The sequence below is a fragment of the Telmatherina bonti genome (genome assembly GCF_933228915.1).
Source record: "Telmatherina bonti genome assembly, chromosome: 2".
Taxonomy (NCBI): Eukaryota; Metazoa; Chordata; class Actinopteri; order Atheriniformes; family Telmatherinidae; genus Telmatherina; species Telmatherina bonti.
The window spans coordinates 39,465,328-39,486,597 of record NC_136620.1 but is presented as its reverse complement, the minus strand read 5'-3'; the positions used below and the strand labels follow the sequence as shown (position 1 = coordinate 39,486,597).

The window sequence follows — 21,270 nt, the reverse complement described above, 5'->3', positions numbered from 1 at the left end:
ACCGGAGCCATTTCAGCAGTAATCCCCACAGCCCTGCAGCCTGAATGAGGAAGATGCAGCAGATTGCAGTGATTAACCTTGTTTCACGCTGGAAAATTAGATGAAAGGTGTGGAGAAAGCCTGGAATTCTGATTCTGTTTTCAGCCAGTGCTGGAAATGTGGCGGCTGCAGGCTTGAGGAGAAGATGTGAAACTATCAGCGACTGCTGCAGACTGAATGGTCCTTTTTCGTGTGACTGTACGAGCTGTTGGGACAAGCGCCCCATTGTTGCGCCTTCCAACACTTTTTGTGGGCCTCTTCCACAGAAACATGTCCGCAGCTGCAATTTAAACGTGCATGAGCAGGAACATAACACACTGGAGTCTGCATGAGGGACATTTGTGCTGAATGGTTGGTAAACGCTACATTAGAGGCAGAAAATTCACTTCAAGCAAACTGAAAACTTTAGTTGACTTGTAGCATGAAAGCCTAACAGAGAAGAGATCCTTGATGAGATCCTACCTCGCTCTCCTGGGTTTCCTCTCCCAGCAGTAAGTCTGAATGAGAGGCTGTGTTCCCCCCTGTACAAATCTCCTTTCATCCCCTCACTAACGCTCGGCTTGTCAGGAACACACACTAATCTCTACCAGCCACTCTCCGCCGAGTTGGAGTGCTAAAACTGAGACAGTTCTGCTTTTTATCTCTGAAATAGTTGCAGAACAAAATGTTAAAGAAAAATGTCACTTTGATTACAACAATGTTACAAAAGTTACGAAGTGACTAGACAGAGTTCTTCCACCTGAAATCATGCAAACTCGTGCAATTTCCTCACGTTAACGTAAGAAAGCAGACACTGAAGGATTTCCTTCACAGGACCGCCCCCCACCCACCTCCTTCTGCTGGTGAAGAAAACCCAGAGAGTGGAGAGTCAGTACCTGTTCTCCTCAAAGCGGCTGATCAGATCGGACACTTTGGAGGGTTTGTCCCTGGCTCGGCTCGCAGCCCCGTTCTTCCCCCCTCCCTCCTCCATGGTGGGTCTGAGTGGCGGTTTCTGCATGTGACCCAGCGGGGATGGGAGTGCCGTCACTGGGCTCTGGAGGTGCGCTGGTTTTGGAGGCACTAAAGACAAGACAGGGAAAAGGGGTGCTATGATGGTATTTGGAGTTTTCTGAGCTTTCTACAGTGTTAACAGTGTTGAATCCTCATCAGACATGTGAACGACACTGTTTTTTATCACCTAAACGCATGTTTGAATTTGAGTTCCAGCACGCTCTCCGTTCGGTTTCCATGGCGACAAAAAACACGTGGTTTTAGAGAGTTTTTTCTACGTGGAAATCCTTGTGACGTCCCGGGGGATAAGGTTCGGGGATTGGTTACCTTCTACTGGTTAACAAGGGCATGTACAAATACATCAGGCGGGTGGAAAACGTGGGATAAAGTTATTTCCAACGATGGCTGGTGAGTTTACCAAAGAGAGACATCCTGCTGCATTCGTTGCTGTGGGTTGCTGTTTTCCACTTCGTTTTCAGGCTCTGATTCAGGTTCCAACATGTAGGGCTGGATGCTATGTGTTGACATTGTATTTTGTTTTTTTATTGAGTTCATATTAGCCTAATCCGTCTGTTTATGAGATGTTACAATGACGGTGAAAGCAGGTGCGGTGCGTTCTCCCGATGTAGTGCAGTGGCAGGAGGCGGGGCTTAATGCGGAAGAGTCTCCATCCACTCGTTTTGCCCGCAGGCTGATCTGACAGCCTACGGAGAGGGTCGGTCTGAAGTAAATAAAGCCATTTGTGACAATAACTCCATCAATCCCAGCCCTTCTGGTTTCAGAAATAAAAATAAATTAGCCTGAAATACACAAAATAGTTCCACTTTAAATTCTTCCGATGCAAGACTTGATGATTTTCACATGAGGAGGCGAGTCGGTGCAGCTTTGGTTAGGAGCTGAAGGGGGCGGCAGAGACCACCTGAAGTCACCCCGCTGACGAGCTGTATCTATAATATCCAACATTAATAAACAAACAAAGCCAAGCAGACAGAGAGGAACTGCAGTGTTTGACTTTTTCTCCACATATCTCAGGTTTTACATGAAGCCTTGTTTGACAGAAGAAGAAACAATGGAGCCTTGTTTTCTTCCCTATCTGTGTGGAATGATTAACTCAGCTTGAGTAGAAGAAGTTAATCAATCTCTGTGTCTCTGAACTCTGGCGGCTTACATGAAAACAGCCATAAATAATCTGGAAAAGCTTAATTATTTAACATGATTTTCTCTTTTTGCGACGGCCCACCTTGAGGTTTGGACTGCAGCGGCGGCCGGCTGCCAGATACTCTTCCATTGACCCCTCCCCTGCTCCGGACAGCGGTCCCTCTGATGGCGCGGCTCAGACACGCGTGCACGGTGGGCGCGTCGCTGTGTTTGCCCGCCGGGCTGCTGCCTACAGCTGAAAGACACAAAGACAAAGCACAAACATTAAATCTCTAAATTCTTCCCAGACACAGATGGAGGAGTGAAGATGGTTGCAGATGAAACACTACGGAGGTATTTTATCGCTGTTTACACATAAAGATCCCTGATAACGATGTTTCTGTTCCAGCTGCTCAGGGACGGCGTGACACCACAGCTTTTCTTTGTGTTGCTACAAAATGTTTAGTTTGCAGCATCTGGCATAAAGAAGGACAGTTATATGAATATTTCACTCATCAGACCTTCTGCCACTTCACAGCTAGAAGGTTCCTGAATCTCCATCGGTCAGTTTGAGCTCTCCAGTGCGTGGACGCTGCTTGTCGTCTCATGTTGGGTTAGTTTGGGATTCTCTGCTTCCCACCAGTGAGTTTAGTGAAACGCCTCCTGTCAGGCCAGCGTTGCTGCATGCTTTACTTTTATTCACACCAAGCAGAAGAAAGCTGGAAAACCGCTGTACGATCAGAAACGGCGCGTTCCTGCAGCCACAGCTGTGCATAAGATTATAATAAAGAAGCTAAGACTGAATGTTAGCAGGAGAAAGGCACGTCGGCTGATTATCCTGCTAATGATCTGATTGATGACGGGCAGCAGCGAGGTTTCTACCCAACCAGCTGGCCACAGATGGCACAACATAAGCGTTTAGTCAGAGCAGGCAATGGAGCAACTGACACAGACAGGCAGTGTTTACAGTCACCTAAATCCACCTCTGTCTGACCTCACATAATGTGCACACATGGGTGTGCACAGAGCAGTCCAGTGAGGATAATATCCTTACATGGCGTCATGTGGGCAGAGAGTTTATATACTCTATAAGCTATTAGTTTCCAGTTTAGGTGCTCACCTAAGGGGTGAGATTGGCTAACGTACTGTAAGTGGATAAGCTACATTTAGTGACAGAAAAAAGGATGTTGTGTCTGTTCTGTTGGGTCATTAAGGCTTTGAGGTGCAGACGGTGACGTGTGGTCCTTATCTGTTTCCGTCATTGCATCATCAATCGCTGATTGTCTCTTTTTCTTCTGAACATCGTTCCAACGATGGGATTTCAGAAACAAGTAGAACTAAGTGGATTATTAACTAAACAAGTCTGCAAATAATTTGGTTATTAGTGATCTGCCTGACTGAGATGCATATTACATGTGTGTATATGTTGAATTTATAAATATTTAAGGGGAGAAAACAAAAGAAAATGTTAATAATGATTATTTGCTGCCTGTGAATGGCATTAGTAGGAAAATGTTCCACTACATTTGCACTGTGCCACTCCAGATGCAGTTTGCTTACAATAAATCTGTTATTATGAGCCAAAATGGAGCTCCAGCCCCATAGTTTTTATGCTAAAGTGATCTTTATCTTACCAATTTAAAACAGAGAGAGAGGAAAAACAACCACGGAATCATATAGTCACGGTTTCTATTTATACATCATGACCATAATTAAAGACAACAGCTCGGGCAACTGTCTGCCTGGAAATGGTCCCACGCTGTGTTTAGGAGAGACGACTTTCTAAACATGGCCCCAAAATAACCAATTAATTATGAAGGCTGCCTCAGGAATTGCTCTTGATTAGGTAGTTGGCTTCCCTGTACAGCCACATTACGAGATTATAAGAAAACAACCAACAACAAGTTGTGGATTATACATATATGACCCAAAATAAAGCAAATTGCACATTACATGTGGCATTTATCCTGGAAGATTGTAGGAGGTCCACTCTCCTCAGCCTAGCTTGATGTCTTGGAGTTGTTTGTAACGGTGCCCCTAAGCTGTAAATGAGCTGTGCACGAGAGCTTTTTATCTGGAACCCAGTCGGCTGTGCAAGGATTTCACTTGATACGGTTCAAGACAAGAGAAGAGACGTGTAAACAGAGAGAAAAGTGCACATTCACCTATTCTACAGACATTTATATGTAGAAAGAAATCTTAAGATCACATCAGAAATGTTAGAAATCTCGACTGAACAGTTGTGGCAGTAAAACACAACCAGGGAAAACAGTGAACTCCACTTCTGTCGGCTAATTGGGAGTGCTGGGAAAGCACTGCAGCTCCTGGTAACACACTTATTCTGGTATCTTTTCATTAAAACTGTCAGCCTAAGTGACAGAAAGCCGTAAATTAAAGACAGCCAGTCGCCACCTTGCAGAAACACTGATTCTCCATCTGTGTGACGAGAAAGGAGCCCTGCTGTCTGATGCTGATGAAAACAGCAGAGGTTGCATCCGAAGGAGAGCTCAAAGCAAGGCAGAAATCATGCATTTTCATATCCTTATATGCTGTTGTGCTTGTGTTTTATGTTCATCTTTTCACACGAGTCAAAACACTGCTGCAAACCAGGAAGTGAGAAACGGAGACTTGACCTTTGTCTGTTGCAGCACGGTGAGACCTGCAACTACGGCAACCAGATTCATTCCAGGAAAGATTGCACTGAGCTTCAGACATCTGCAGCAGTGGTAGGACACAAAAAAAGTTCTCGTAAAGGTCGGTTATCAGGAGCAAAATGCTGGTTTGCAAAGCACCTTAGATATTTTGTTTTTTTATTCACATCCGCCACATCTGTCAAAAGCATGAGTCACCTTTTCTAGCTGTGTGAGGATCAACAAAACAGTCAAGTTTATGTCGAGTCACTGCATCTGTGTGTGTTTTTGTGCCTGTGGTTTTAGTATAGCATTTCCAAAAAGACTCCTAATACTCACACATCACAGGAGGAAAGTTTACCACGAAGGAATGCTTCAGATCTTTCTCTGCAACAATGCAACCAAACAAGCAATGTCTGAAAATAGTGAATCGTCCAACCTAGTGCCAAAAATAGCCCAGCTGGGCTCCAGGCAAGCGAGTTCTGCCAGTGTGTTGCAACATTTTACTTTATCATGAGAGTTTTACCACCACGGCAACTTTTCACCACTTCAGAAGTTCATTTAGGATGAATTCATGAACGTAAAAACACGTTTTCAGAAACGTATAAATACCAACAGATATAGACGACCAGCATGATTATTAAAAAGAATGGAAGTGGAAGTGATGCTTTTGCACTGCGAGCTGTAACGTGCTCAACGTGCACGTCAGAAATAACTTCCTCCTCAGAGAGGACACAGTCTTACTGGTATGAGTACAACTCAGTACAAAGCATCAACTCCTCATCCAGAACATTTCTCTCATTTCTAATTATGTCACGGACCTGATCCTGTTTTCTGAGGCTTCTGTGTCTCTGCAGGATCACATCAGCCTTTCATGCACATGGTAACTTTAAATAACAGCTTCTTGGAGTCAATTTTCCTTGTTTTTTACAAAAAATATAGTTTTTTTCAATATCCTTCATTTTTATGCGTTGATTTTATATGTTTGTATTGGCTAAGAGTTAATTTGTTAAAGAATATTTACGCTCGTTTTCTTTCTTGATTCTGTTTTATTTAGGAAATAAAAACCCTTTGAATCAGAGTGCATCATTTCTCAACGTGTGGGCATAAATCCCAGCAGGCAGCTGTTACCTGGCAACCCAGCAGTTTTTCATTATCTGCTGCCACCGAAATACGATGCTAGCTACTAGACAGACGATACAGACAGAACGGGAAAATTAAAGCAGACTTTGTCCACTGTATTAGATGTGTGCAGGGTGTAATGGAGGGTCTAAGGACAAAGAAACATCCTTAAAATTCTCCAACAAATTACTCAGCCCCTTCATGAGAGCCTCGACATCGCTCAGTAGGATTTAATAATGTTGCATTCTGGAAATATTTACCAATAAATATCCTTCCTCAACTTCTACACACACACTGGGAGGACTTTACTTTGCGGCACACGCCTGCAAAAGAATTTCATTCTGCAGCTGCAACCTGGCAGGGAATATCACCCCAAAAGGCAAAAGAGAAAATCTATAAGACCAGAAAAATCTGTCTTCGCAGTCCAGGTCTGAAAGCTCTTTTAACCTGACGACGGACAGGAACCTGAAAGCATCACCATGAATACAAACCACACTGATTTGCAGGCAGTTTTGTTTTTAAATCCACGCAGCTTCCTCCTTCACACCACCTCCAGGGAGAAGTGCAGATGACAGTCGACCTACCCGACCTGTCTTATGTCTCACTCTTCATGTGAAAGCCGCCAGGTGAAAAACAAAAGACACACCTGTCTGAGTGCATGCGCCAAAGGGAGGAGTGTCAGGCTGAAACTAAGCTTTTCCTGCTCGCCTTGTGGAAAAGCGGGCCGATGGGCGCGACTCGCATCACAAAGAATGTCTGAGAAGATTCTTTACAAATTCTCCTTCTTCTTGGTACATGCTGCCATTTTCAAGGCGACAGCAAGATGAAGGAACATGTGGATGGTTGAAGGAAGCCACCACATCAGAAACAGTCTTTCATGCTTCAGCCACAAGCAGCTCACAGTTAACTGTTCCTTGTTATTTACATGCAGACTCTCCACCAGCGGAGAAGCTCAGATGCTTTTTAAAAGCCAAACCTGGAAACACAGGCTCATAAATCAGCAGATAAAGACGTGAGATTTCTTTGCTGTTTGTTGTCGCTTTGCTGCGATCAAAGCCGACAAAAGTTAACTCATTACAGATGACAAAGTTCACTTTAGAGGCTCAGTCCAGCAGCATGCTGAAATATTATGTTAGGCTGATAATCCCAGAGAGTTCACTCACCCTGTGTTTGAGACAGACGGGGAAAGAAAGGCAGCGCCGATCAGCGAGGGACTGCGGTGTGGCTCCCAGAAGGGAACTAAGTTTAGGCTCTGTGCAATCTTCCCAGGGAGTGCTGCTGTGACAAAGTCCGCTCAGCAGGGAGATTTACAGAACAGCAAGACTCCTCCCTCACTCTCGCTTACACACCCCTCATTTAAGTGGCTTTTACTCAGAGCGGCACAAACTGAGACACAGCTCTGGATCTCTGAACAACCAGCAGCTTAAAGCTGGAAAAAGCAGCAACAACAGACCTGGAAGGACAATATTCCCCTCAGCTGCTTCCATGTCTAAAACAACAGCAATAAAACAAGTCAGCTAATGTGAAGCTGGGATTTATGCTGCAATAAATTCAGCTGTGTGTACCCACCGCTTGCAAACACAGCATGATTAAAGTGTTCTCAGGCTTCCTCTCACTTCGCATCTGATTCATTTAAATTTGATCATAAATCAGGCAAACAAAAATCAGACAGAAGTTGGTGTGAAACTTGGTTGCAAGAGGAGAACAAACTTAGCTTATATAAGCAGCCTTGTTGGTCAGATCAATAATCAGCAAACACCATGTTGAAGCGGCACTGGCTGCCTCCCAACGCTGCTTCTCATGTGAAAGTAAACGTCCACATGAAGCTCGGCAGTATTTATTCTATTTTCATCAACTCTTCCTCCAGAGTTACATTAAGACAAACGAGGAAAACAAACTAAATTAACAGAATAAAACTAAATTCCTGTAAAAATAGTCACACAGCAGCAGTTGAAAGCAAAAACAAGCCGCATGAAAATGAAACAATGACGCAGAGAGAGGCCAGTTTCGTATCTTCTTCCATAACTCTGCACAGGGAACTGGAGGTCTGTCCTCTCCATGGGTTGCAGCCTGATGGCTGTGGCGGTGAAGCTGTATGCTGTCTGTCTTTCTACACTGCCTAGTGAACCACACAGCTGAATATCAACCTAAAGCCACTGTGGTTAAAGAAAAAGAACCTAAACTGACACAGGAAGCCGTCATGCTGACAGCTTTAACGTGGTAAACAAAGAGTAAATGCACAAACATGAACATAAAACACACGTATTGTTAAACGCCGCCACGCTCAGTGATGAAGAGCGCCGTTTTTTTATTTTAGTAAAGCAAACAGATCATAAACTTTTACTGAATAAGTTCTTGCAGAGCGAGTCTTAAAGAAATGACTCGTTTTATGATCAGATGTAAAGACAGAAAAACTTCTGCCTACTGTGGAAAACCTCTTGGCTTGATTGGCTGCTGATGACCAGAAACTGCAAGGTCACGCTCGTCTTGCAGGTGCGAAGAGATGCTGTTGCAAGGGGTCAACTTCTGCAAATGCCCGCAGTCTTCCCGTCGAAAGGGTTTAGCTGGTAACCAACCAGAAGACGGAACTAAGCAGCGCGGCAACAAAACAAACTTACACAAATACTCTTTCATGATTCAGATCAATAACCCAGTTTTCATGTTTCTGCCATGATTAATTGGCTCATTTTTTGATGTTTGCTGGTGAATACAGATAACTTTTGCTTCCTTTTTTCATAGAGACACTTCATTTGTAATTATTTTAGACACAAGAGCACGTCTGGTAGTTTCTGCTCTGTTACTAAAGGATTTATTTCCATGTCAAACAGCTTTATGATGCATCAAAATCCTCCTTCTTGCAACGCATTTAGAAGCAAATAGAGAAATCTGTTTCTGAACAAAGATCAAGCTGGTGAGAAAGCTGGTTATTCACTGCTTGTATGCACTCAGATTTAAAGGCATATTACGTTTGCAAATCAAATATTTATCTTTTTTGTTCTGAAATGTCATTTTGAGACAAAGTCCTGCTTCCAGCTTCATTTATGGTCACACTGTCTACACACAAACAGGCAAACAGCAGTTTTTTATGTGCCCTCAACCAGTCAGTGTTGTTGGAGTCGACGTCTGGCTACACGAGGCTTTCATTGTGCCGGTGAGGGAGTGTGACAAATAAACATCAGCGGGGGATTAGCCGTTTCTGTTCTTCTACCCAGACTTTCTTCAGATTAACCCTGATCATTCTCTAATCCAAAGGCTGGCGTGTGATTAGAACCTCAGTCTGCTTGGAGTACGACAGCATGGTGGGACAACACTGACGGGACAGCGTGATTAAGAGGAGGATGGAAACAAACGGGGAGAAGTGAAGTAGAGACTAATAAACCGAGAAATATTAAACTGTCAGAAAAATGGAGGCAAAATGAAGAGGAGCTGTGAAAGTCTGTGTGAGAACTTTAAAAGAAAGAAAAGACACCAGAGGAGAGCTCATTCATCTAACAGAAGCAGACTTCAAGCTACGCAGACACACACATACATTTGTTGTAAAAATAGAGCTGAAACCTGCAGCTTTTTCACATCATCTATAGCAGAAAGCTGCAGCATCACCCTGAAACCTCCATTAATAGTCCCTCTTCATGATCGCAGATTTCTGAAAGAATTACAGGCTCTTAAGTCAGCTTTAATGTGCATTCATGCAAATGTGCACGACCGTCTTGCTGTGAATCTAAGAAGTACCGTAGCTTTGCTTATTAAAAGCCATCGTGGTTGTGCAACACCTCTCACACTTCACAAGATAAAGGTCAAGACACTTTAACACCCGGACAGTGACCAGAAGCTACAACATCCTTATCGTAAACACACACAACCACAATGTGAATTCCTGCACACTTCTGAACACACACACTGCACATTCATAAGAAATCATTTGCACCTATAAGAAACAAAAGCAATTGCGCCTACCTCTGGACTGTTCGATTTTCACCGCCACGCAGGTCTCCTCATCCGCACTCCTGGTCTGGCAGCAGGGAGTTTTGCTTTTTCTCTCTGCAACAGCAAAACACCAGATATGAAGAAGCTGACACATCTGCCGAGTATGAGCAAACTGTGCTGAAGAAAGGAGCTTCCAGCAATTTCTGTATGAGGAACATCAGCTCAGGGTTGAAATGAGGATGAAGGGATCAGAAAGAGAGAGACACATGTATGCCGCTTTTATCAAGAGCTGGAACAGACTTGTGTTTGTTTAGAAAATGAAAAGGGATGCACCTCCCCTCAGAGACAGAAACCTTAATTAGCCTGTCTGTGATATGTAGGGCATCATCTGTGGGGAGAGCTTACACTCTTTCAACACAGACGCTTAATATGCACATAAAAGATTAAAGAGAAAATAGTAGCGGTTGTAAAAACAATGATGGGCTCATGAGTATTACTCCCCCCATCCACCCCACCACCACCCTCCATACACGCATATATAATGCAGATAATATAAAGATTAGACCACACAAACACACTCTGATCTAAAACCTAGCATCAAATCTGCAGGATAAACAAATGCAGTTGCTAACATAAAGCAAATCCAAGTGACACACACACACAAACATAAGTAGTACGACAGTAGGCGGTGATTTTAGCTTGCTTTATGACCTGTGCGACCCCTTAGTGACCCATGTCACAGAACTAAATCCATTCAGACAGTACAGATTAAAGCTGAGATGACCTTAATTTTATCACAGTCCAGAAAAATGTTAACCATGTGGCAACGGTGAAACTGGAACCAGTTCTAAAACCTGACGGCTGGATGGACGGTGACACCACTTCGTCTTCTTTAAACAGGGAAACAACATGACCTGCTGATGGTGGTTTTTCATGGATGTGTCAGGATGGAGTGAAAGGAAATCAGAGCAGCAAATTTATTCTTTTTTTTTGTTTTCTAACACCGCTTAGTCCAGTTCCAGGTTGCAGGGAAGCTGGAGTCTCTCCCAGCATAAAGCCAGTTAGAGGCAGGTACAAACTGGACGGGGAGACCAGCACAGAGAGACAAACACCACTCATGTCACAGGGAGAATTGAGAGGGACCGACTAACCTACAAGTCCCTCAAAAAGGGGGAGGAAGTATCTGGAGAGAACCCATGGAAATTCCTAACCTCCCCCCACTGGGGCGTGAGCCATCAACCTTCTAACCCCCACCCCATAAAGCTCTGCAGTTTTCACCTAAACAGGTTTCTATGGATAAAAGTCTTGTTGTGTATCAACTATTCCACTGCTGATGTGACAGAACCACATGTGCTGCTGGAGGACTGCATTTGCATCTGGGCCGAGGTTTACTGAAGCCTGGAGATCCAAACATCATTCAAATCTCAAGCATCTTCTCTTTCCAACAGTGTAGAACACGTGTGGGTATCTGGAAGAGAGACCGAGTCGAATACATAATCATTTGTCACATCACGCCCACATTGGTCTGATACCAAATAAATGAATGGAGGGTGGGGGGCTGTGGCTCCTACACCCGCAACATAAACACAAAGGAGGCACAGATATCCATCTAGCATAACAGCCGATATCTAACGATAAGAAAACAACACAACAACTGATAAGTGTGTCTGAAACTTTCCTGGTTTGTCCTGGTTGTGTCTCTCTGACTCTGACCTGAAAGTGACAACATACATTTATATTTGATTTCTGCCACATGAGTCCTGAAAAGGGAAAATAAAAGTGGTTTTAATAGGTTGTAGTCTTTCCATTTGATTCCATTCTAACCATTTGATTTTACTTTGGTAAAAGATGAAGAAAGACTTTAAAAGGAAATTACCTTCCATGTAAAAATAAAGGACAAACAGAACAGGAACATCTAGCTTATGTCTTTGGTGGGTAAGGTCCCTGCAGTCCTCTGAAAGAGGATATACCTATAGCTGTTATCACACATGAACAACACTCATTTTCAGCAGCAAGTTCTGACAATTTGGTCTGGCCTTCCTCTGCAGTTACTCTTCGCACCAGCGCACCACAGCGGGAGGCTTTCTGCGGGAGATTTGTTCTCCCGCCGGGAAATCCGAGGGAGGAGGTGCGGACGGTCTAAAGCGCAGCAAGTGATGCAGAATTTATGCAGCTAAAATCACTATCATCCTTCCAACACGTTGAGAATAGCAGACGGAGCTCCTTATTGTGTGGATTTGATTGCAGCATGTATCAGTGCACGCGGGTCAGTAGAGAAGACAAACAGAAGGACCAACAGGCACAGTGAGCACATGCTACAGAACATTTGCTGACTCTTTCATACACACTTTTCCAAAGAGTTTACTTGATGGCAGGGTGGAAATACTGAGCATAAATGTTGCACACAATTGCATTCTCAATCAGCAAAGTGCTAAAACATCTTTAGAACTGTCAGAATGTCTGCACATTACTGCAGTAATTCACACGTTTCCAACCTCAAGCCTTTGTGCTGCTGACTCCTACAGTCACATTCCTACAGTCGTCATTCGCCTGCAGCGTCCCAGGCCTGAGAAACGTGGTGGCTTTGTTTTGCTTTGATGTGTTACACTCCAGCAACCACACATCAACACACACCAGCAACCGGATATCAACACGCACCAGCAACCAGACATCAACACATACCAGCAACCAGACATCAACACGCACCATCAACCAGACATCAACACATACCAGCAACCGGATATCAACACGCACCATCAACCAGACATCAACACATACCAGCAACCAGACATCAACACGCACCATCAACCAGACATCAACACGCACCATCAACCAGACATCAACACGCACCATCAACCAGACATCAACACATACCATCAACCAGACATCAACACACACCAGCAACCAGGCATCAACACACACCAGCAACCAGACATCAACACGCACCATCAACCAGACATCAACACACACCAGCAACCAGACATCAACACGCACCATCAACCAGACATCAACACACACCAGCAACCAGACATCAACACGCACCAGCAACCAGACATCAACACACACCATCAACCAGACATCAACACATACCAGCAACCAGACATCAACACATACCAGCAACCAGACATCAACACGCACCAGCAGCCAGACATCAACACACACCATCAACCAGACATCAACACGCACCAGCAACCAGACATCAACACACACCATCAACCAGACATCAACACATACCAGCAACCAGACATCAACACATACCAGCAACCAGACATCAACACACACCAGCAACCAGACATCAACACACACCAGCAACCAGACATCAACACACACCATCAACCAGACATCAACACACACCAGCAACCAGACATCAACACGCACCATCAACCAGACATCAACACATACCAGCAACCAGACATCAACACGCACCATCAACCAGACATCAACACACACCAGCAACCAGACATCAACACGCACCATCAACCAGACATCAACACACACCAGCATCCAGACATCAACACGCACCATCAACCAGACATCAACACACACCAGCAACCAGACATCAACACGCACCATCAACCAGACATCAACACGCACCATCAACCAGACATCAACACGCACCAGCAACCAGACATCAACACGCACCATCAACCAGACATCAACACACACCAGCAACCAGACATCAACACGCACCATCAACCAGACATCAACATGCACCAGCAACCAGACATCAACACGCACCATCAACCAGATATCAACACATACCAGCAACCAGACATCAACACGCACCATCAACCAGACATCAACACATACCAGCAACCAGACATCAACACACACCAGCAACCAGACATCAACACGCACCATCAACCAGACATCAACACACACCAGCAACCAGACATCAACACACACCAGCAACCAGACATCAACACGCACCATCAACCAGACATCAACACACACCAGCAACCAGACATCAACACACACCATCAACCAGACATCAACACACACCAGCAACCAGACATCAACACACATCAGCAACCAGACATCAACACACACCAGCAACCAGACATCAACACGCACCATCAACCAGACATCAACACATACCAGCAACCAGACATCAACACATACCAGCAACCAGACATCAACACGCACCAGCAACCAGACATCAACACACACCATCAACCAGACATCAACACATACCAGCAACCAGACATCAACACATACCAGCAACCAGACATCAACACGCACCATCAACCAGACATCAACACACACCAGCAACCAGACATCAACACACACCATCAACCAGACATCAACACACACCAGCAACCAGACATCAACACACACCAGCAACCAGACATCAACACATACCAGCAACCAGACATCAACACGCACCATCAACCAGACATCAACACATACCAGCAACCAGACATCAAGACGCACCATCAACCAGACATCAACACACACCAGCAACCAGACATCAACACGCACCATCAACCAGATATCAACACACACCAGCAACCAGACATCAACACACACCAGCAACCGGATATCAACACACACCAGCAACCAGACATCAACACGCACCATCAACCAGACATCAACACACACCAGCAACCAGACATCAACACACACCATCAACCAGACATCAACACACACCAGCAACCAGACATCAACACGCACCATCAACCAGATATCAACACACACCAGCAACTGGATATAATCACACACCAGCAACCAGACATAAAAAACACCAGCAACTAGACTAAATGGATGCTGAATCAGTATTTGTTATGAGGTGCCAATTTATATTTAACATAAGTCATCTGGTCGAATAGCATAAAATTGATTAAAAACTGAATTAATCAATTTCCCTTTTTTAATTTAGAATAGAAAATGTTTAATTATTAATTTATTTGCTACATCGCTTAGTCATTCAGGATGACAGGGAAGCAGCTTATCCCAGTCCATTACAGGCGAGAGGCAGGGTGCATCCTGCACATGTCCATCAGCACATTCTAATGTGGTCAGAAAGTTACACGGATCTGTGGGAAATCAGTTCAGGACTACAGTATAAGAGTCTTTATGTACATTTTGCCACCAAAATAATAGATTGAAACATTATGTGTGTTTTAAATGACATATTAAGCATCATATAAGTGTGTGTGTAACAATACAGTAATACTAAATGGAGACGACATAATTGACTGTGAATAATGAAACGTAAAAGGAAAAATGGACTCTCAGTGGGAGGTTGCACAAACTGTCTGGAGGAAGGACAGATTGTGTGTGTGTGTGTGTGTGTGTGTGTGTGTGTGTGTGTGGGCAACAATATTCTGGCTCATGGATTAAAGGAGGGCTTTCTATACCCACCATCTGGGCTCCTCATGACAGGTCTGCCTGCTGTTCACACACACACACACACACACACACACACAAACTTATTGTACAATACGCATGTTAAGCCAAATCTCTTGGACAAGTTTCTTTTTGAGAATATGAAACATGTAAGCAGCTTATCAAATGCATTTTGTTCATATGAGACCCTGTACTCCACAGCTCCCCTCCTCCAACTGACACTCAGCCGTGTGATGGCACATGCCTATTGTTTCCTGAAGTGGGGGATGTGTTATTATGTCAGCACTGAAAACACACACACAACAAAAGAACTCAGGTGACTAAACCTATGAGGGATGACATTGGTCTGATGGTTTGAAGTGTGAAACAAGCCCACATGGTGATGCATAATGGCCTCAGGTCTGCTGGTCCAGTGACTGAACTGACCCCAAAGCTTCCTCTTCCTGTCCGTTCCCTTCCTGTTTTTAATGATTAAAGGATTTTAATGTCTGCAGAAACAGAAACTTGACAGATATAATGCGAACATGATCGCATGTAAAATAAAAAGCAGTTATTGGTCAGCCAGAAGTTGAGAAGAGAAATAAAAACCTCATGATGACGCACATCATTAGGAAGTCTGAATATTAAAAACGAAACTTGAGCCATTTTTGTCCTTAAAACAGTGACGATGAGTTGGAGAGAAGCAATGAGAAATAAATCCTGTCCTTTAACAGGAAAAGGGGAAATGTAATCAAAGTAATGATTAAAAAACAAAAAGTTTTCTGCCAGTTGTGCCCATAATTTATCATAAACACAGCCGACAACTGGAAAAAGAAATTAGAAGCTTCTCTTGTGAGTCTCATGTTCTAAACAGTCTATTTACCTTCATAAATGAAAGAAAGACGGCAAAAAGAGAACTAAAGGCTGTTATGGAACTAAACAAAATTATTCCAGAAGTTACATTGCTAAGGTTGCATCTAATCTGTGAAGTGTACAAATAAAAACAGAATATAAAAACAGCAGCATATAAGCGTTAATAGCCATTTGTAAAAGACGTTATAATCACTAATGTCATTATGAGGGATCTGAAGGTATGGCTCTTTAACTGGCTAACAAAAACTACTAGTTAATTCCTGCTGTTCATCTCCAGTTCTTGATGGCCGGTCTCCTACAGGTTTTTGTTGTTTCCCTGCTCCAACACACCTGATTTTCACCAACAGTTTCTTAGAGCACTTCATCATGGCCCATTAACTCCAGTCAGGTGTGTCAGAGCGCAGAGACAACAAGAAGCGCCAGGATGACAAGCAGACACCTGAAGTTTATACAGACATGCTAGTTGTGACACGTATGACGTTTATCACATCTTTTGAGTTGTGTGCGTGTGTGTGTATTGGTATCTCATGATCAAAAAATGGTGTAAACACACAAACACACACATTCCCCATCACTTAGAAAGTACATTTTAAAATTCTGCTCCTAACTTACGGAGCCTTGCATGACGAAGCTCCTGGTTAAATCAGGGACCTTTTAAAGCCATATGTCCCCAGCAGGTCTCTGAGATCTGCTGACCAGGGTCTGCTGGCTGCTTTACAAACGCAGCTTAAAACAAAGCAGTGGTTCCTTCTCGGTGGAACTCCTCTTCTTCTCTGCCTGACATCGGCTGAGTCAGTCTTCTCTTTTCTAAAGAAGCTTATAACACGCCTTTTAAATCTTGTTTTTACTTTGTTTTATTAGGTTTTATATTGTTTTAAAGTTTTGTGTTTGATTGTCAAGCACTTAGTTATTTTTATCTAGAAAAAGGTGCGACTTAAATAAACATTTACTTACTTACATGATGTGGAATCTATGCACAAGCCACATGAATACACGAGCAAACTTATGTGGACTTACATCGACATATTTAACTGATCCTGACGGCTTCAGCTGAAGAAGTCTGCAAACCAGTAAAGTGACAATAAAATACTGTCCGATACTTTGACTAACACTAAAAAAACATGAATAGAAAGGTGTTAAAGTCACCCAGCAAACAAGCCATGACTACACAAACAAGCTGCATGTTCAGAATGTTCTGAAGGTGACTGCAGTCATATAGCTCCCATTAGTAACAACATTCTTTGCCAAAAACAGTGGCTTGTTTGTCCTTCTCAGTGGTTCGCCAACAGACTTGACCTTCAGACCTTTTTCATCACAAAATACAGTTTTTCTGGTGATATTTTATCACAATTTCCAATAAAATAAGAAAACACCTCTACAGTACCTGTGAGGACTTCTGTCAGGTGCAGCTGGGTTTTCTCTGATCTGTCAAACAAACATTCTTCATCCATTTCATAACTCTTTCCGTCAGCACCCAAAGTATCAGTCCCTTTTATCAGCCCGAGTTTCCCTGTTGACTGGTTAGATCAAGTCTGTTTTCACCCCTCAGAAATTCAGCGTACCAGCTTCCGTCACTGCACAAACCGGTTCCTTGGAAACCAGAGTCACCAGGTGAGGCAGAGAATAACAGGAAGAAGCTATGTCCTTCAAGATGTTGATTCACGGTCACATTCAAGCACTTTTCTTACAATCCGCTGAGGGTTAGCCAGCATCCAAGGACACAGTCACCCCAAAGTGGGAGGAGAGAGCAGTAAGACAAGTGAGATGAAGTGGGGGTTGTAATTTACTGGGGAGGAGAGCGAGGGAAGGAGCGAGATGGGATGGAGAAGTGAAAAAGATTCAAATTAACCAGCCATTGCAGTTAATATTTAACTGTCTGCAGCTCTGAAAGCAATCCAAAAACCAATTTTTGAACTCATTTTGAGTATATTTTGAGTCATGTTTTGCATTTAGCCAGTTTGCTCCATCTGTGCCAATCCATCCTGTATTCTCTCACATTCTAACTAGACATAAAGCCCCTGGAGTCCCGGTTATACCTAACCTAACCTCACCTCAGATAGTCTGTTTAAAATCAGCTTTGCACACAAAATTCAATAAAACATTTACAGACGAGAGTCTGTGCTTATCTCTGCATAATGATGAGAAATAGATATCACCACATATTAAAATAAATACCAAAATTAAAGCCTGCTTTGAACTATGAGGACACAGAGATGCAAAGTAACCTCAGTTTCATTTGCATGGCTGCCCTGGATGGAGATAACCACCATTCAAATGGAACTCATAAATAATGCAATGGGGCGACCATATTAACATGCCAAGTCACACCCATTTAATCACACTGATGTTCATGCTGGTAAATATGTGTGACACCGTGTGCATGTGTGAGCACATGTCTGAGGGTTTCATGTCTAACACAGAAGATATTGGCCACTCGAAGAGGCCAGATGCGTCCGTTTCCACTCACTCCAGTCCGTCCTTAATGGACAATTACCAGCGACTGATGGCTTTGTGTCACAGACATAATAAAGTGAAAATTAAAAGGCCTTGTAAAGACTTTATGTTGTCACGACAACCAGATGAGACCTTGATGTAGTTTGTCCCCATATGTTTTTTTGCTTGTGTGTAAAGGAGCTAAATCTGCACAGCTTTTCAGCAAGGTGCCACATTTCAACTCAATGCTACTTCCTCCTTTTGCTTCCCTTTGCAGTGCAGCTCAGATGCATTCCTCACAGACCTGCAGGTCACACAGGGCACCGAGAAAAGCGGCTCTTTCATTGTCTCTATGAAACTGACATGACTGTTTAAGAGAACCACAAACCTTTTAACCCAAAACCTTTGGGTTAAGGTGTGATGAAAAGCAGCACAACACACCGTTATGCCGTTAATATGACAGAAATATTTCCTGTTCAGCTCTTTTTCCATCACAAACACCTGAGTGACGTTGCAGTTTAGCTGCTAAATGCTCTGCTTTGTTTACCAATGCTAGAAGCTTTGTCTCTCTCAGTGGCAGAAACGTTGTTTAGGGTTGGAAATATAAATGTTATTAACTTAAACACAGACACAAAATACAACAGAGATTAAACAAAAAACCCCCACATGCAGTATGTAGCAGACATCTGAATTCATTCCTCCCTCGTCTTCCTCACATCCAACTTCTCTGTCTCTCATAAATTATGAACATGACTGTTTCCTAGTAAGCTCCTGTCATACACCCAGCATGAGAAGATAAGCTGTTAGCATGATCTGATCGTGTTCTCTGGCCCATGTCTAATCAGGGCAGGCCAACCGGGTGACAGTGTGAACGGTGTGCTCTGATCCTGAACTGGTTCACAGGGAAGAGACCTCAGACGGGATTTAAAGGAAGAAAAGATGGAAACCGTGTTTCTTGTCACTGGAAGGTCGTCGTCTTGCAGAGAAGGATGTACACATCTGACCACGTCTGACTGGATGTACAACACGTGTTGAAAAAAGTTAGTAATGAGCTTTAAAACATCTCTGCAGAGAGCGAGACCAGCTGACAGCATTTACACACAACTGTCATTCATCCTGCCTTTATCTCCCTTATGACCCCTCCCCCACCCTGTCTTCACTGCCACCCACTTCTCTCCACTAACAGCCACTTACCTCTGTTTGCATCACCGTCTTTTTGTGTCCCCCTGCACCCCCACGACCTGTTCGTTCACCTTAAAAAAAAAAAAAATCACAGCTGCTGGGCAGGAGCTCCCATATGTGTCAATCAATATCCGGCCTGGCCAATTACTACGTCTGACTGATTCCCATCAGACCAGAGCGCTCAGAAATGAACAACAATGCTTATTCTCAGCAGTCTTTTTATGATAAGAGCGTATCAGCCATCCTGAAAAGGTCTTACAGATTGAAGCTGATAAAGTCACAAATGTCTGGTTGCATAACTAAATAAAAAAAAACAGCAAAGAGTGGATATGAAAAACCTGAACTAAACAGAAAAAAAAGTATTTGTTTAATATCTGTGATAATTAAAGGAATGTGTACGCTGTTGGGGCATGCCCAGAGGATGTTGTCTCATTTGAACCGCTTGTTTTTGGTCCGTGCAAAACAATTAAAGCTAAATTTCCATCAGATCAGCAAAAATAATTTCCTGAATCTGAAAAAAGAAAAGCTTCATCGCCAAAAATAAGCACATGTGAAATTCCCACAAACCAACAGTGATGAATAAAAGGTCCTTTCTCATCTGATGCATGCTACCAATTCATGATGATCAAAACAATGACGTATGCTTGGTGATGATGTATGTGCAGAATACGTGTGGCAGAAAACGGAGGCTGGTGCTGCAAGACGAAACACCATTCATGAGATTCTCCAAAGCTCATACATGACACATGCAGTATACTGCACCTAGACTTAGGTACAAAGTCTAAAGACTATGTAAACTTTTGTAAATAAACTTCTGTTAAACTCATCAACATACCTTTGGATGTCTGTGCACGCTGAAACGGTGTGCACAAGATTAGACTAAAAGTTGATGTCCTGAATTTAGAGACTATTTTGCCCTTTGGGAACTTAAAGGAGGATCAATGTGTGCATCAAATGTCTGTTAGACCTGAGTGTTGGCTAATAGTGATATTTACAGTATTAGAATGGACTTTTTTTAAAAACTTTTTTACGTCTGAAAGATTAATTTTCAAACTTACTGCTAATATTCAGCAAACTTAATGGAATATATTATTATTATCCTAGAAATCTTAAACACTGTTAAGATGTTGTTGCATGACGCTACAGATAGCTTCAGTGGCTAAAAGCTAACTATGCTTTGCCCTGTCATTTCTGCTCATGTGTGACCTGACAACAGCAGGCCGAAGCCACGTCACCTGGTAGATAAATGTGCCTTTTTAACTCGTTAGTGTCCGTCTTTCTCTGGTTGACTAGTTACATCCTGGAACATTGACTTACAAACATTTAACCTAGCTGCAAAGTATCTGTCATAACTCTACATTTTACATAGAGAGGCACACTTTTACTTGTGGTTATCATTGTTGGTACGGCTTCCTCCTCTGTGTTCTGGAATCTTCTGTGTTATTTCCATGTCAACGCCTGGAATGGGAACTGTGGATCATAAGCCAATTTGAGCGTAGTTGAAGGTATATGTGGAATTAATTCAAACTAGATTATCTGGGTGTGTTAGTCTGTGTTAAGACCCGGGATCGAGTGTGACTTTGTTCAGACTAAGAAGCTTACAAGTATTTTA

The 21,270-nt window shown here is 43.2% G+C and overlaps 1 protein-coding gene across 2 annotated transcripts in view; it reads right to left on the bottom strand.

Moving 5' to 3' along the window:
• Positions 1-21,270, bottom strand: part of fgd4a (FYVE, RhoGEF and PH domain containing 4a) — a 55,906-nt gene that overhangs the window by 9,532 nt on the left and 25,104 nt on the right. For both annotated transcript variants that reach the window (XM_079249124.1, XM_079249125.1), the window contains exons 2-4: positions 9,873-9,956; positions 2,270-2,422; positions 915-1,098 (exon numbers count right to left, since the gene is read on the bottom strand). In XM_079249124.1, coding sequence (XP_079105250.1) covers positions 915-1,098; positions 2,270-2,422; positions 9,873-9,956 — 421 coding nt within the window. The remainder of the gene's footprint in view (positions 1-914; positions 1,099-2,269; positions 2,423-9,872; positions 9,957-21,270) is intronic.